The sequence below is a fragment of the Cetorhinus maximus genome, chromosome 18 (genome assembly GCF_964194155.1).
Source record: "Cetorhinus maximus chromosome 18, sCetMax3.hap1.1, whole genome shotgun sequence".
Taxonomy (NCBI): Eukaryota; Metazoa; Chordata; class Chondrichthyes; order Lamniformes; family Cetorhinidae; genus Cetorhinus; species Cetorhinus maximus.
In genome coordinates this window covers 22859478-22875767 of record NC_135896.1, presented here as the reverse complement: position 1 = coordinate 22875767, position 16290 = coordinate 22859478, and the positions used below count along the sequence as shown (strand labels likewise).

The 16290-nt window shown below is 39.9% G+C and overlaps 1 protein-coding gene across 3 annotated transcripts in view; it reads right to left on the bottom strand.

Moving 5' to 3' along the window:
- LOC144692974 (galactocerebrosidase-like) overlaps nucleotides 1–16290 on the bottom strand; it is a 62994-nt gene that overhangs the window by 32912 nt on the left and 13792 nt on the right. The window contains exons 6-7 of one of the 3 annotated variants that reach the window (XM_078562182.1): nucleotides 14292–14330; nucleotides 9815–9942 (exon numbers count right to left, since the gene is read on the bottom strand). In XM_078562182.1, the coding sequence (XP_078418308.1) occupies nucleotides 9815–9942; nucleotides 14292–14330 (167 nt within the window). Of the gene's footprint in view, nucleotides 1–9814; nucleotides 9943–14291; nucleotides 14331–16290 lie in introns of those variants that run through there. The other 2 variants (XM_078562181.1, XM_078562183.1) reach the window with 2 other exon arrangements.

Here is a 16290-nt window from a genome sequence, read left to right as displayed (position 1 = left end):
ATGTCTCTTCTCTTTTTAGCAATACTCAAGTTCTGTACTGCAAGTGACTAAATCAATTATAGAAAATTGAAAGTTATAAACTTAGCTGATGTTGAACAAAGGCCTCAAATTGTTAAGCTGAATTTGAGAGTTCACATTTTACAATTCTGTCAACTTCTGTCACAACAGTAGGAACAGGATATGAAAAGGAGCAACTTACTTCTCCAAGTTGCTTGCTATGTCAAAAGTGTTTAGTTACTGAAGAATATTTCTAAGTGCAGTACCCTGGCAAGCTTTCACTGAAAATAGTCAGTGTTAAAAAATAAGCCTTAACGTGAATGGAGCTATGAGGTTTAGTAGTACATGACATATGCGGATCTTGAACTGAACTTTACTGTAAAACTATTGGCTAAGTCACTTGATGGGGGCAAAAGTTAGTGAATCAATGCTGCACTGTTGTATTCCTATCTGCCCTCCATTTAAGTGTGAGGTTGAAGAATTGACTTTTATATGCAAAAGGGGAGCAGGACAGAGCTAGAGATGCAAGCCATTTTCCCCAAATTCAGTGCTGAAAGAAATCTTAAAGATAGTCCTGTCACTCTTGGCATGATACAAGGCAGCACACAGGCCAAAAACAAGGGAGGACAGGGAGGAAACATTAATGGCAATTCTTGGCCTCGGTATTAATAACTGAAATAATTTAGAAATGAACAGGAAACCTGCATGTCATGTTGAGCAGCAGGTCCAATGGATATGAATTTGGACCAGTCATTAAGAATGGTGTGCATTTTGTTGATATAGTCACTCTTGTTAAGGATGACTATTCCCGTCCCTTTGTCAGGTTTACTGATGTGTATATCTGGGTTGGTCTTAAGGCCTTGCAACGCTTTAAAACATTCGCATTACATGTGAAAATCTGACAGGTCGTTCAGAATCCCAAAACATGTGCGCACTAGATCAGCTATGCACCCTTTCAAGGATTCAGAGTCTTCAGTGGACCCTGGTTTGTGGCAGGATAGTTGGGAGTACAGGAGTTCCAACTCAGCAAATACCTTTTCTCTTTTGATTTGGGGTGAAACCATACCAAAATTGAAACCATGTGCAAGAACAAATTCCTTGCATTCTGACAATACACGGTCAGAGATTTGTTACCTGTTATGTGTTTGTTATGTGATCTGTTTATGCTGCTATATCGCTTCAATAGATGACTGCACCATAAACAATATTCATTGAACTTATGAAGTCGGCAACTCATGCAGTTGAATAGGGCTTAAATGACAACATGTAGGTTCAAATAAGATGGTGTTGTCATGGAATCCCCTCTAGGCCCAGCACTCGCAAACATCTTTATTGGGTTCCATGAGAAACATGTCATTGATGGAATGACACTCAACCTCTTAGCCCTTGCATATTTCCGATCTGTGGACGATACGTTTACTATATTTAAATTCGCAGCTGCATGTAGTAATTTCCTTGCATGTCTTAATGCATTCCATCCTCTGCTCAAATTCACCTATGAAATGGAACAGTCAAATGAACACCTTTTCCTTGATGTACCAGTTGAGAAATCTGCCAGAGGATTCTCTACCACAGTCTACCGCAAGCCTACCTTCACTGGTCAATACATGCATTGGGACTTATAAAGTTCCACGTGCTATAAGATTGGCAACCTTGTAAATAGTGCCCAGCCATTTGCTCACCTTGCAAACTTGATGTTGAAATGGGATGCAAAGACATCCTGTGGGATAATGGCTACCCTGATCAGATCATTTCGCACTGTATATCGTGCAATGTCATGAATGGGCCTAGGGCCATCACTTTTGTCTCTGAAAAGTGCCCGGTCTATCCCAGATTATCCTGGAAGGGGAAGGTATCTCAAAAATTTGAGCAACAGGTGAAGCTAGCAGTTTCACACTGCTACTATGCAGTAGCAACACGAGTGGTAGTCGCCATTAACAGGATGCTGCCATCAAGCCAAAAAGGCGTTCTGCCTATCACACAAATGAGTCATGTGGTGTATAAATTTCAGTGCCAGTGTGATGCTAGGCATGCCATACCTCCCAAAGGCTGGCGGATCATATCAAACAGCATGTCTCTTCCGCTGCTTGCAATGGGCAAGGTATGGACCATATCCAACCAGCCTGTGCTTGCAAAACTCAAACAGTGTCCAACATCAGATGTGATTCCGCAATTGGACAACACTTACTAAATAACCCTCAGTGTGCTAAGAATTATGCTGACAACCAATTTAACATTGTCAGTTGGGCTCGCAGTCTGGCGCATTTGCATTTACTGGAAGCTACATCACAGAATTGTTACGGTGTAGGAGGAGGCCGTTCAGCCCATTGTGTCTACACCGGCTCGCTAAATGAGCATTATGACTTAGTGCCATTCTCCTGCCTTTTCCCCATACCTTTGCACATGATTTGAATAGAAACAATCATCTAATGCCCTCTTGAATGCCTTGATTGAACCTGCCTCTATCACCCTTCCATGCAGTGCATTTCAGACTCGAAACGCTTGCTGTGTGAAAAAGTTTTTCTCACATCACATTTGCCTCACATCACATATTAATACACAGGGCCCTGTTCTTTGCAGACAGAAAGAACACGTATACACATTGTGCCTGTTTCAGCTAAACAAAATAAGCGACAGCCATTCACTGATTCATTCCCCAGGACAATGTCTTGACCAGAGTCAAGCTGCCTGGTTTAAATTTCCAAACAATGCTTGGCAGTTAACTGTTGGTCCTAATCAACTGGTGCATTCTCCAGGGCAATGCCTCTACTAATCAGAGTCCACTTGCCAACCAATCAGCACTCTCTTCTCATACAGTATGTTATTTCCCCTGACATTGGTATTTTCTTGCGAATTGTCCTGATGAATGCAAAACAAAAAGCTTTGACAAAAAATGTCTCTTTTTTTCAAGCAATGCTCAAGTTCTGTACTACCAAATGATTAAAAAATACATTTTACTTTAAAAAAAATTGCTAAGTAGAGAAATCTAAAAGCTTCATAACATAGGCCTAACTCTATAGTTTTTTTAAACTGTAGGTCACAAAGTTTCAACTATCTTGTTACATGCAAGGGAGATGGTGGTGTAGTGGTAATGTCACTGGACTAGTAATCCAGAGACCCCCAGGCTATTGTTCTGGGGACAAGCGTTCAAACTGGTGGAATTTAAATTTAATTAATAAAATCTGGAATTGAAAGCTAATTTCAGTAACAGTGACCATGAAACGATCATCGATTGTCATAAAAACCTATCTGGTTCACTAAAGGCCTTTAGGGAAGGTAATCTGCTGACTTACCTGGTCTGGCCTACAAGTAACTTCAGACTCAGTGACGTGGATGACTCTTAACTGCCCTCTGAAATGGCCTAGTAAGCTGCTCACTTCAAAAGGCAATTAGGAATTGGCAACAAATGCTAGTCTTGCCAGCGAAGCCAACATCCTATCAAAGGATGAAAAAAAAGTTGGCAGAAACCACAACTACTCTCATTTGAGAATATTAATCTAGAATGTTTAACTCGGATTTTGTAGTCTGTGGCAATGGTACAGCGCATTCCACCGACCTCAAAAAAGTTGCCCACAAAGATTTAGCGGGTTCTAGAGTGTTAAATTTCACATCCAGCATGACTTTGAAACTGACACCATCTATAGGAGATCTGTGGCATCCAGCAAGAATGAAATTATCAAACAGGCTGATCAGCCATTCAGAATGAAGAATTCTCACTATCAGCAAACCAAGAGGTAAAAAGCAGAGATTATAATTTAGTTTTTAATCATTTTACAGGAAGCAAAATTAAATTATTGGGACATAGACTAGGCATTAAGATAGAAGCTGCAATATGAAAAAAACTTAAAAATAATGGAACTTTTAAATATTATGACTGAATAATTCTTCACGATTGTAAAACTGGTTGTTCAGGGCCAGAAAGGTTGTACAGCATTAATTATGACCAAGTTCACCTTTAAAAACTCGATTACGCTCAATGAGGTTTAACATTTTCAATAATTTTTACAATGAGAAACATGTGTACAGTGATTAAGTTCAGGTAAACTTCAGTGATTGTGTGTTGATTGCACTTGTAAAGATTGCAACAGCGTACCCTGTGGAGAAGCAGGACAACACCACTGGCATCTTCCAGATTTTCACATGTGGGAACACCAAAATCTGCTGTCACTTTTACAAAGTAATGATGGCAGTTTCGCTGTCATAATTGTAAATTCCAGGCCATTGGCATATTGAATAAAACTTGTACAACAAAGGCTGCTTGCAGCCATTTCCATTCATAAAACTCAAAATTCTTATCCTACATTTTCCAATAAGGTGATGCAGGTAGAAGTGCTACTGTAATCTCATGGGACCAGTTATAGTGACATAACCACAATATGTGTTAACTTGAAGTTATATATAATGACTTAGTGGCATTGTCCAGTAATTAGTTAAGCCATATGGATGAGAAGGTTCCTGGTTCAATCCTTGGTCTGTGTTAACTTAATCAATCTCAGCCGGGCCAGTGATGGACCTCAACATTCTTCAGCTTGGAGTGGAAAATTGTTCCTCATCAAAAGCTAGCCATCGTGGAAATGCTCACAATTTGACAGGGTAGCAAGAACAGATACAAGGATCAGCTGTAATACTAGTGAGTTAATAACCTGTTGATGCCCATTACTGAGGTTCACATACAAAGAATGGCCATTAGGCAAGTAGGCACCTGTAGAAATACTCTCCATCAAGAGGTCAATGGCCTTCATAACAACTGTCAGGTAGGATGGAAGGGTTTGCTGCCAGGAAATCCTGATGTACAGATTCTTCGCAGGCCACTCTGAATTAATGGCAGGGTCAGTTTTAAATGTTTTCCACAGATTTCCTGGTTGCAGCCAGCAAATTTATGGTTTGGTTGGTTATCGATTGGGAAAGCAGCCAGAGAGCAGAGCTGCAATAAGTCCAATCAAGTGGAGGCAAGTTTGGTTCGCTAGAAGTGATGCACTTGTGGCTCTCCTGGCCCACAAGCACTGGCTGGCCAATAATCCATCTAAAAGGTTATGAGAAATAGGAGCAGTAGATCATTTTTCCTATCAAGTCAGCTCCGTCATTGGATAAGATCATGGCTAATCTGACTGTGGCCTTAACTCCATGTAACTGTCTGTCCCCAATAGCCCTAACTCCCTTGATGATCAAAAATCTGTCTATCTCAGCCTTGAATGTATTCAATAACCCAGCCTCCACTGCTCTCTGGGGAAGAGAATTACATAGACTAACAATCCTCTGAGAGAAGCAATTTCTCCTCATCTCAGTCTTAAATGGGAGACTCCTTATTTTCAAACTGTGGCCCCAGTTCTAGAATCTCCCACGAGAGGAAACATGCTCTCAACATCTCCCTGTCGAGTCCCCTCCAAATCTTATACACCTCAATAAGATCACCTCTCATTCTTCTAAACTCCAAACAGGTATAGGTCCATCTGCTCAATTTTTACTCATAAGGCAACTCCTTCATTCCAGGAATCAGCCTAGTGAACCTTCGTTGAACTGCTTCCAACGTATGGAAATCCCTCAAGCCCTTTGGCATTTTTTCTTGGACAAAGATTTTTGGAAGGTTGTATTTTTCTTCTCATCGGTTGCAGACCCACAGGTGGCTAATCAGGCCTATCCATGACTGGCAGTTTCTCCCACAGCGGGTGCAGGCAAAAGTGCAGTCATTGCTAAGGACAATAGGATCTATCCTCTTCTCCTTCATGCTGGCTCTTCGCTCAGTCTCAAAGCCATCTGTAGCACTCCTGATGTGGCAATTCCAGGTGTCACAATCTGCAGCTTGCACTTCCCACTAGTGGTGGCTGATGTGACACACAGAGGGGGACTTCTTCAGGGAGTTCTTGAATAGTTTGTGTGGGGCTCCTCTGTTCCGTTTACCAGTGGTCAGCTCTCTGTACAACACGATCTTGGACAGATGAGTGTCGTCCTTCTGGGCAACGTGACCCACCCAATACAGTTGGCTTTGCAGGAAGATGGCCTCAACACTGGTGAAGTTGACTGTTTCCAGGACTTCATTGTTTGTGATGGGGTCCTGCCAGCAGATCTTAAATATTCTGCAGAGGCAGCTCTGATGGAAGTGGTTTAGAAGGCATACATGGTGGCAGTGCAGGGCCGATGAGCCGCACCTTGCAGGAGAGCGGTGAGGACTACGACTTTGTATACTTTGTGTTTCGTTTGTGCTCTGAGGCTATACTCATTTGTAGAGTCTGCCAAATGCATTGTTTACTTTTGAAAGCCTATTGTCCACTTGCTCATATATGGTGGCATCAAATGAGATGATGCACTCCAAATAGGTAAATTACTTGACGGCATTCAGTTCGGTTCCCATGATGTCAATGCTTGGGGTCCAGGATGATGCAGGACTTCAGTTTTCTATAAACTGATTTTTAGCCCAAAGAGTTGTGCTACCTAGGAAATGTGCTATACGTTACAGGCCTGACTGACTGACTGTGGGTCAGGAGAGTGCAATCGCCAGTGAAAAGTTCACAGATGAGTTTTTCTTGTGTCTTTATGTGAGCGTGAAGATGTCCAAGGTGGAAAAGACCTTCATCAGTTTGGAAGTGTACGTTAATTCCTTCCTCAAGGTCTTCCATTGCCTGTTGCAGCATCATGCTGAAGAAGATGGTGAGACAGTGAATAAAGTCAAGGCCGGTGCACATCTCTGCTTCATGCCATTGGAGAGATTCGGAAGGGACTCGAGAGGTTGCTGTTGTGCTTGACTTGTCTGTACTGATTTTCATGAAACTGCTTCAATATGCCCAGAATCTTCTCTGTAGTTGCCTTTATGAGTTCTAATTTCCATCCACCCACCCACCCCCGCCTCTCAAAGTTTGGATGGTAACAATAATAACCAGAAAACACCTGAACACCTTACATTTATAAATCAGCAAAAAATTGACTTAAAAAAAGGCTGCAAATAAAGCAGTATCTATCTCAATCTCATCTCTAACCCCTATAGTCAATTCAATACAGTCAATATACATATTCTTATGTATATGCCTTCACTGAGCATGACATATCCTATTCATAACTTTAATTATAGACCGTGTTCGTATAGAAGTTTCGGGAACCGATTTTTATTTAAAATGTACACTGATGAACTGTTATGATGGACACCAACTTTGCAATTTGAACAAGGGCTGTCTGGAGCTTTCAGAAAGTTCCCAATTAAATTACAGTGGGCAGGAGCCTCCCATTGGAATGGTCATATACTAATCTGTGGAATTCACACTGCTATTGTTTTGGGATTTACCCAAAACACAAGTCCAGACTCCAAGTCTCTGGTTGGAACCCCAACAATGAGAGCTGGGCAGAAATCAATTCATCCTGAGTAAATGTGAATAACTCATCCATTATCTTGTTGGGTCCCTATGACATGAGAAGAAATCCAGAGCTTTATTCTTCTACCATTTATATATAAAAAAATGGACTTGCTGCCAAAGCAAAAAAAAGGCTGCTACAAGTCACATAACCCCAGGACTGGCCCTTTGTTCTGGGAGCTACCATCAGGAGATACAAGAACAAATAAATTCCTCTCTCAACCTGTGGAATCTCACACCTCATTGTACAGACCTCTTGTAATCAATCAAAGCAGAGATGTGTAGACGAATTGGCTCCCCAAACTAAACTATCCCAAAGGAGAGAGAGATCAAAACTTATAACGTTGGAAGTGATGCTAATAACCACCTCGTCTCTCTCCTAAGGAGGGACAATAGAATTCTGGCCAGAAGCACAGAAACCGATCGTCAAGCTGCAATTAACCATTAATGGGCCATGTCACATGACCCAAGCCTCTGGCCTTCTGGACAGTTTTAACATTGTATCTGTGGGCCTCAGCTACAGTTTGCAGTTTAACAGCCAACCAGTGAACACCTCCCAGGAAACAGAACTCTAGGCAGAACAGGCTGCTCCTCAAAGCTGGAAGATTTCCTACCATCACCTGCAGAACCAACCCAGTCTCTGTGTATCTACTTTATCTGCGGTATCAGCAACAACTCTGATCTTCAGCCAGCTGAACTTGTGCTCCTATGTGAAAGAGTTCTTCATTGGCCTCTGGAAATTGTGTGAATTAATGTCCAATTCTGTGGTTCTTGAACTGTTACTATCCATAGGTGTAAAACCCTTTTTTCTATCCCCCACTTTACTGTGAATGTGTAGTGGAGTGGGAAGTTGCGAACACTCCTCCCCGGGTTTTAAAAAGACTAACTTTCTGAGTTAATAATAATGTGAGTTTGCTGCAGGTTATTGGTAAATTGGATCTCATGCACCAAGGGTTTGGGAAAACGCACCACCACATACTTATAAAAATAATTCAAAACACCTTCTGCTTATCAACAGGTGGTTAGAAGAAATAAGTACAGTTTGCCTGTCTCTCTACTGCCCTTAACAATCTCCATTGTATAGCAATGGCTTTCAGTTCAGTCATTCCAGGTGGGCAATTCCAGTATTGGTCATGTGGCTAAAACCAGCTGGAAATAATGAGTTTTTAATCTGGAGATCCAGGAAAATCCAGACAGTCTGCAGAAGAACACTGAAAGAAATAGGAGCTGCAGCAAAGGGCTGTGCCAATTTTGCCTTTAAGGGCCTGGAGACTATACATCTTAAAACAGCCTTCCCGTAAATTCCAAAACTCCACATCCACCTGTAAAGAAATTTGACTTCCTCTTGCTGATACAAAAACCACAAGTGCCTAGCTTTCTGACCTGCTGAAAATTCTTATATTTGAGGGAATTCTGTAACAATCTGAATATCTGATTGCAGCTTTTTGACCCTATGGAAAATGGCTCTTTTGTTTAACGGGCCTGTAACAACAGTTCTCTTACAAGGAGACAAACATGTGAATGGTTTACTATTCTTTTGGTTTAACACTTGTAGAAGTGCACCATCTTCTTTAATTGCAGCATTCTTGAGAGTGATGTGTGTGAATGACATAGCATTTAGATTTTCGGGTTGTGAGAATAAATAATCCTCTTTATGAAAACTCTCAAAATTCTGCTACTGGCTCTTTACACTGGCTACACGCTAAAGGGAGCTTAGAAATACACAAAACTATCTTTCCAAAAAAACATACTGATTGTGGACAGTAAGGGAAGGGAATTAAGGGTTTCAGTTTATCTCTCCTCCCTTGTCCGTGACAGATAGGTGACAAAAGGATGCAACACAAGTGTAACTTATTCGTGCATACACGTATGATCAAGTATTTGTCGCATAGCTTCTGATCTTGTGCACATATATGCTGAATGGTAAAGTTTTGTGGGATATTTGGTGCTTCAATAACTAATTAGAAATCAGAACTAGGTGAATTATACCAAGAGTAAGGAGGGAGATGCGAGCTCAGTTTGAAAATGAACAGAGAGACAGAGAGAGACAATGCCTCTTTGCAGCTGCTAGCCAATTACTAATCTAGCTCCATTAAAAGAGGCAAAAGATTCACATCCATGTCAGAAACTTTAGCTGATTTGGAAGAGAGCCATACAAGGCCAATACACCACGTACACCATGGAGTTAGGTGAAAAAAAAATCACAATTTAACAATGAAACCATGAGGCCACTCCTTTAATATTCATTCTGGTTTTTAATTTTTGATCCACAGGTTGGTGTGTTTTTTAATCCCTTCCTATTCACTAAAATAGTACAATATTGAAAATGAAATGAGATATCCCAGATGCAGCCAATTCAAAATAGGTTTTCATTTGTATCCCGCACAGTTTTATATAGAATTGGACGAAAGGGTATATGAAAAAGATAAATAGCAAGAGTTTAAGATTTTTTATGCAATTCAGCCCCAAAAACTTACCCTATAATTTCAACTGCACCATTTAGGTAGGGATCAATTAACATATCATTTGCGATCCCCCAATTTCCATCAGAAGCAATAATACCAACATTCTTTAAACCAACTTTATCCAGAAACCGGCGCAGCACCTTTGTAACAGATAAAGACATAAATCACTGGACTAAATAAGAAAATACACTAAACAACCATCCTAAAAATTCACAGAGTGTTAGTGTTAATGTTAGAACCACAAGCATGCCAGTTCACTGTAAAAAGGACAATAATTTCCCCGTTGCCCACTGAGCTTTTGCTGTGTCCTGTGGTTTGCATTAACATTCTTTAACATGAAAAATATTTAATTAGGTTACAAAACTATACTTGACAAAGTGTCTATTGCACTTTACTGGGGACAACAGCAGAAAACATTTTGTATTTAATTAGATAGTATTGAATGCTAATAAAACATTTCTGCATTATATAATCAAATGAGATATTCTCTGCAGATCTTAATAAATATATGGGAAAATAGCTTCACAACCAGTTAATGTTGTGCTAACTGTGCTTTTTTTTTGTAAAGCAATCAAGAGTGAAGAGCCAAGACAGGACACCACCATGGATATGAGGAAAACACATGGTAAATTAGGAAATAACGATTAGGTGAGACCTGGGACCCTAAAAGGCTGAAGATTATAGGAGGAAGTAAAAATAGGAGCTAAGGAGTCCTATAATAATGAGATAGCAGGTGCAACAAAAAATTTCAATGATTGTTTAATTCAATATGATGAGGATGAAGGGAAAAGCCTGGCATGATAAATTTAGGAATGAGGGAAACTTGAGAATAATTAACCAAAGTAAAAAGTAAGAAAGATGGAGATACAATGGAGATATCCTGGAAGCCAGAGACAAGTGTAGCATGACCTATCAGACAACGTTTTTCCTTGTATTTTGCAGTAGCGCAGGGAGGTTTTATTTAAAAGAGTTTCCACAGATACAACAGCAGTATTCAAGACTTTTACACTCTTAATTTTTATAGTGAGCTAAGAGTGGTTGAGGAAGAAAAGGGAATGTTTGGCATAGGGCAGCTTTTAACAGTGGAGACATGGGCGCTCTGCTTGGGAAGATTGCAAGGCCAGGAGAGTTGCTAGACAATGTTACAATGAAGGCCAATAGGCCTGACAGCAACCCAGCTGTTATGCTGAAGACATGTTCCAGAACTAGCCGAACCTCCAGCCAAGCTGTTCCAGTAAAACTATAACACTGGCACTTACTCAACAAAGTGGAAAATTGCTCAGGTATGTTCTGGTCAATTACCTCTCATCAGCATACTCTGAATCATCAGCAAAGGTGATGAAAGGTGTCAGTGACGGAGTGATAATGTGGCACTTACTCACCAGCGACTTTCTCAATTTGGAATCTGCCAAAAACACTTGGCTTCAGACCTCATTACAGCCTTGGTCCAAACATAGATAAAAGTACTAAATTCCAAAGGTGAGCTGAGGGAACAGTGACTAGGTTAGAGTGACTGCCCTCAACATGAAGGCAGCATTTGAGAGAGTGGCATCAAGCAACTGAAGTACAATCGAAGTCAATGAGAATTGGTAGAAAATGCACCACTGACTGGAGTCATGCTTAGCACAGAAGGAAGACAGTTGTGGTTGCTGGAGGCTAATCACCTCAGCCCCACATTGCTGCAGGAGTTCAGCAACTGTGTGCGCTAGTCCCAACCATTCCCATTGCTTCATCAATGACCATTATATGGTCAGAAGTGGGGATGTTCACTAAAGATCGCACATTGCTTAGTTCCATTTGCAATTCCTCAGACAATGAAACAATCTGTGGTGGCCTGGAGCAATAATCAAGCAATAACCGTCTCCAACAACAGAGAAGTTCACCACCGCAATCAATGGCATTGTCAAAAAACCCCACCATCAACATCTTGATAGACACCATTGACCAAAAAATTAACTGGACCAGACATATAAATACTGTGGCTATGAGAGCAGTTCAGAAGCTGTGGTAAGCCACTCACCGCCTGACTCCCCAAAGCCCTTCCCTCACCTACGAGGCAAAGTGAGCTTGCCTGGATGAGTGTAGCTCCAGCAGCACTCAAGAGACATGACACCATCCAAGGCAAAGCAGTTTGATTGATTGGCACACCAATTGATCATCCACCACCTGAAACATTCACTCCCTCCATCTCCAGTGCAAGACAGCTGCAGTGCATACTATCTGCAAGATGTACAGCAGCAATTCTCCAAGGCTTCTTCAATAGTATCTTACGAACCTGCACCCCATTATCGCCTAGAAAGACAAAGGCAGTACAGCAACCAAGTTCCCCCTCTCAAGTCACATACCCTCCTGTCTTAAAAATATACTGCTGTTCCTTCATCATTGCTGGGTCAAATTTCTGTAATTTACTACCAAACAGCACTGCGGGTGTACCTCCACCGCACAGGCTGCTGCAATTTAAGAAGGCAGCTCACCAAGCCTAATTGCCCTTCAAAAAGTGGTGGATAATAAATGCTGTCTTTCGAGTGATTCACACATATGGTGAATGAGTGAATTATAAAAATGAAATACTGGTGACATGAAGACATGGCCAATGAAGATTTGAAAGATTTTCACTGCCCCAAAAAGCACCGAGGTCAAGGTGTAGGGATTCAGCAAGAAACAAGAGTTTCAACAGAACTCTGACGAACAATCACCAATATGAGACGTTAATTCCGTTTCTCTCTCTACAGGTGCTGCCAGACAAGTGGAGTATTTCCAGCATTTTCTGTGCTAGTTTTAGCACTGCAACTATAGGAATTCAGCCATTGTTTGATGTACATAGAATGATATTATCCCAAAAACCTGGAGAGGATTAAATAATGAGCAGACGTCACCATTCATGTGAAAAAGAGAAGGGTATGAGAGACCTCGCACCCTTGCATAACGAGAAAAGGTTCAAAGACTGAACCATCACATGCAACGGTTAAAAGCAGGTAAAGTAGCCACGAACATAGCTTTGATGGGAAGCTGCATGAAGGTAACTTGTTTAGAAACATGCTGTGAAATGCTTTGAAGGTGTCCAACATGATGAATGATTCACAAAAGTGTTCAAGAGCAGAATCACAGAAGTGTTACATTGTCAGGGTTTTCACAAAGGAAAAATAATTAGCAGTGGGTCACTGTTTTAGTCAGTGCCCTTTGAAAAATGTGGCATAGTAATACAGCATTAGAAAGTTATCCAGTGAATTTCATGAACCATACAACAACTTTGGAACTTACTTGTGACGTAGATCATCATTTGTAAGCATGACCAAGTTCAAAAGATGGTACCATAGCCAATAAAATAACAAGAATAGAGGACTTTAGTTAATAATTATAGCGTTCTAAGTGCTATGTTTGCAACACAAAAAATAGTCACTGATTCTAAATCAAATTAGGGTTTCTGTTATGGCACAAAGCCAAACCAATATCAAATAATTAGGCACCTGATTCCATTACAATTCCAAATCAAGTACAGAGCTATAATGTGGTAAGTCACTTCCTTTTATAGCTGCATACCCACTAAAGGCACAGAAATGGTCCAATTTGTTTTGAATTCATCATACATGGTACATTCAATCAAGGGCTTTAGCTGAAATTTTAGTTATTCCGAAAGCAAGGATCAAAAAAGATAAATAAGTTGCCTTACTTATTCCACTAATCTTCACTGAGTTTTTGATGAATGAAAATTCAACAAGTTATTTACTTATAATATTCATGCCTTTTCTCTTGGAAACATCAGTGTAATATTTCACCTGAGATTCCTAGCAAATTATACCAACTTTTATTTTTTGCCACATTGATGCATAAACATGCAAAGGAAGGAAAAAACCATGGGATATCTAGAGAGTACAAAAGGTAATGAAGACTCAAGGTAAGGTTTCTTCTCATGAAGACAGCATGCACATTTTGTCTCTGTTTATTCAAACTCAAATTTTACCCTAAGACAAATTGTATTAGGTCTCAAAAAGCATCATGTCTTTCTAAGCATATTGAAAATTCCTCACTTTAGGAACAAAGAATTAAGTTCAATGAGACATTTCAACATGTTGCTTTGAGTTCACAAAACAAGCTTGTGCGTTTCAACAATAATTCTAAAAAAGACACATTTCAATGATGAAAAAAGAGCACAAGCAACAGTTCTGCCACCTCAAAACAGAAATTGGAGTGAAGCTAGTTCTAGTCACAATTTTATCACACCAATGACAATTTTGCCACACTTAAATTCAAAGCCAGTTTTATTAATTTATATAATAAATGTTAAGATTAATTATATATTTTGTTTACTGAGCCTAAATACTACAATTATTAAAAATCCTTACCAGAAAATCTCAATAGGTAAATCTTACACAGTTGCTGGGTGCTTTGTGAAGTTATATTCTACGTTAAATTTCAAAACCTAATATATTACTTATAAAATGAAGCTGAAGCTATGAAAGTTTTCCACTAAAAATTGTTCTACACGTACCTGGATGTACTTTTTGTTATAAGCTCTCTCATTCCAAATCTAGAACAGAAATGCAAATAAGTTTCATTTTTATCTATAAATATTTTTCAAAGTCAAAGTAACAAGATGTTCTTAGAAACAAATTGGTGCAAAGTCTCCTAACAGGAGCAAAAACATTTGTTAAGAATTGCAGACAAAACGAAAACCAATGATTATGTACAATTGGCTAAATCCTGTAAACCAGAAGGAACATGCTAGATACTTTGTATTCCAGAATTAAAAAGTAGAAGCTTTGTTATATCTGCAGCTTACTAGGAATAGGATATGATGTGTAATGTCAGGACTCTTCCAAGGAGAACTGTTAAAAACATAATTTTTGCTCAATGATGTTCCTAGAAGGCAGCACTGATACTTCCAACAGCAAGGGCAGTCTCTAATAAAACAACAGGCAATCTCTCTGCCTCATAACCTTACATGGTAGAATTAAGTTCTAAGGAACATAAAGTACATAAAATCACAACATTAATAGCACAGGAGGCAGCTATTTGACCCATTGCTCCTCTGTCAAATCTAGCTCTTTAGCCAGATATTTCCCTGCCCTTTCTCAGTATCCTCTTATATTTTTCCTTTTCAAATACATACAACTGTTGCCAATGGTCCTCTAGGGGGTACCATATGGACAGAAAAACACTGGCAACAATGCTTAAGTCCCAGGTTTTTGAATGCCACTCTCAGGGTCCAAGCTTGTTTTCATTACCAACCCAGTAATCCACTGATTTGCAGATTACTTCTCCTTCCCTCCCTCGTTATCCCCTTTCCCAAAAAAAGCTTCCATTTATTGTTAATTATGGCAAATAATGAGTGCAGGAGTAAAGAGGGAGAGAAAAAAAAAAACAGACCAAGGTTCTGACTTATTGGAATACTGTCCTGTGCTGGACCAAACTGAACATATGTCAATATGGAAAGGATAGACAGGGAATGGCCAGCTGGTCCATCAATCCTTCTTCACAACTATGATGTCTTATGTACAATGCTACCCCTCCCCAATTCCCCAGTCACCAGCAGCCCATGTAATAGTAAATGAGAAGACCAGGGCCAATTTTTGGCCCAAAAAAAAAGCTAGAAAATTCCTCTCCGCTCTTAGATGTTCAAAACTAGTCCAGGGACCACATTGACCATGATTTATATTACTTAGTATTCCACCTCTTCCCCTACTAGGAACTGGGTCTAATATTGCTAGGTGGAAGAATGGATTGTTCAGCAAAAACATTGTTCTGTGTTCCTTTATATTTCAGTTTTCCGTGACAGAATTATTTGTTAAGTGTTTATTCAATATAGAGAGCAGCCAATGGTGTTGATACTGGGGAGTAAAAAGAGAAGGCAATGAAACATTTAAAGTTCATAGAATGGTACAGCACAGGAGACTGAAAGAGCTGTCCAACTTAGTTCCACATCCCAGTGTTTTCCCCATAACTTTGAAATGAGTTCTCTTCAAATATACGCTCAATTGCATTTTGAAAGTTTGTTCGGAATCTAATTCCATCACCCTTTTCAGATGGTGTGTTCCAGATTATAACAACCTTGTGTGAAAAATCTCATCTCCCCTCTAGTTCTTTGCCAATTATTTTAAATCCATGATCTCTAGTTATTGAACCACTTGTCAAGGGAAATAGTTTCTCTCATCCAGGTCTAACAAAATCCCTCAGAATTTTAAATACTTCTTTTAGGTTTCCCTTAACTGTCTCTACTATGAGGAGAACAATCCCAGTTTCTCCAAATTGTCCATTTAATTGAAGTCCCTCATCCCTGGTATCATTTTGGTGAACTTCCTCTATACCTTATTTGAGGCCATGACTTCTTTCCTAAGGAGCGGAACCCAGAACAGTACACAAAACTCCAACTGAGGCTTAACCTGTGATTTACAAAGGTTTAGCATGTCATCTTTATTTTTGCATTCAGTGCACCAATGCAGAAAGCCAATATCTTAACTTTATCAACTTGCCCTGTCACCTTCAAGGAT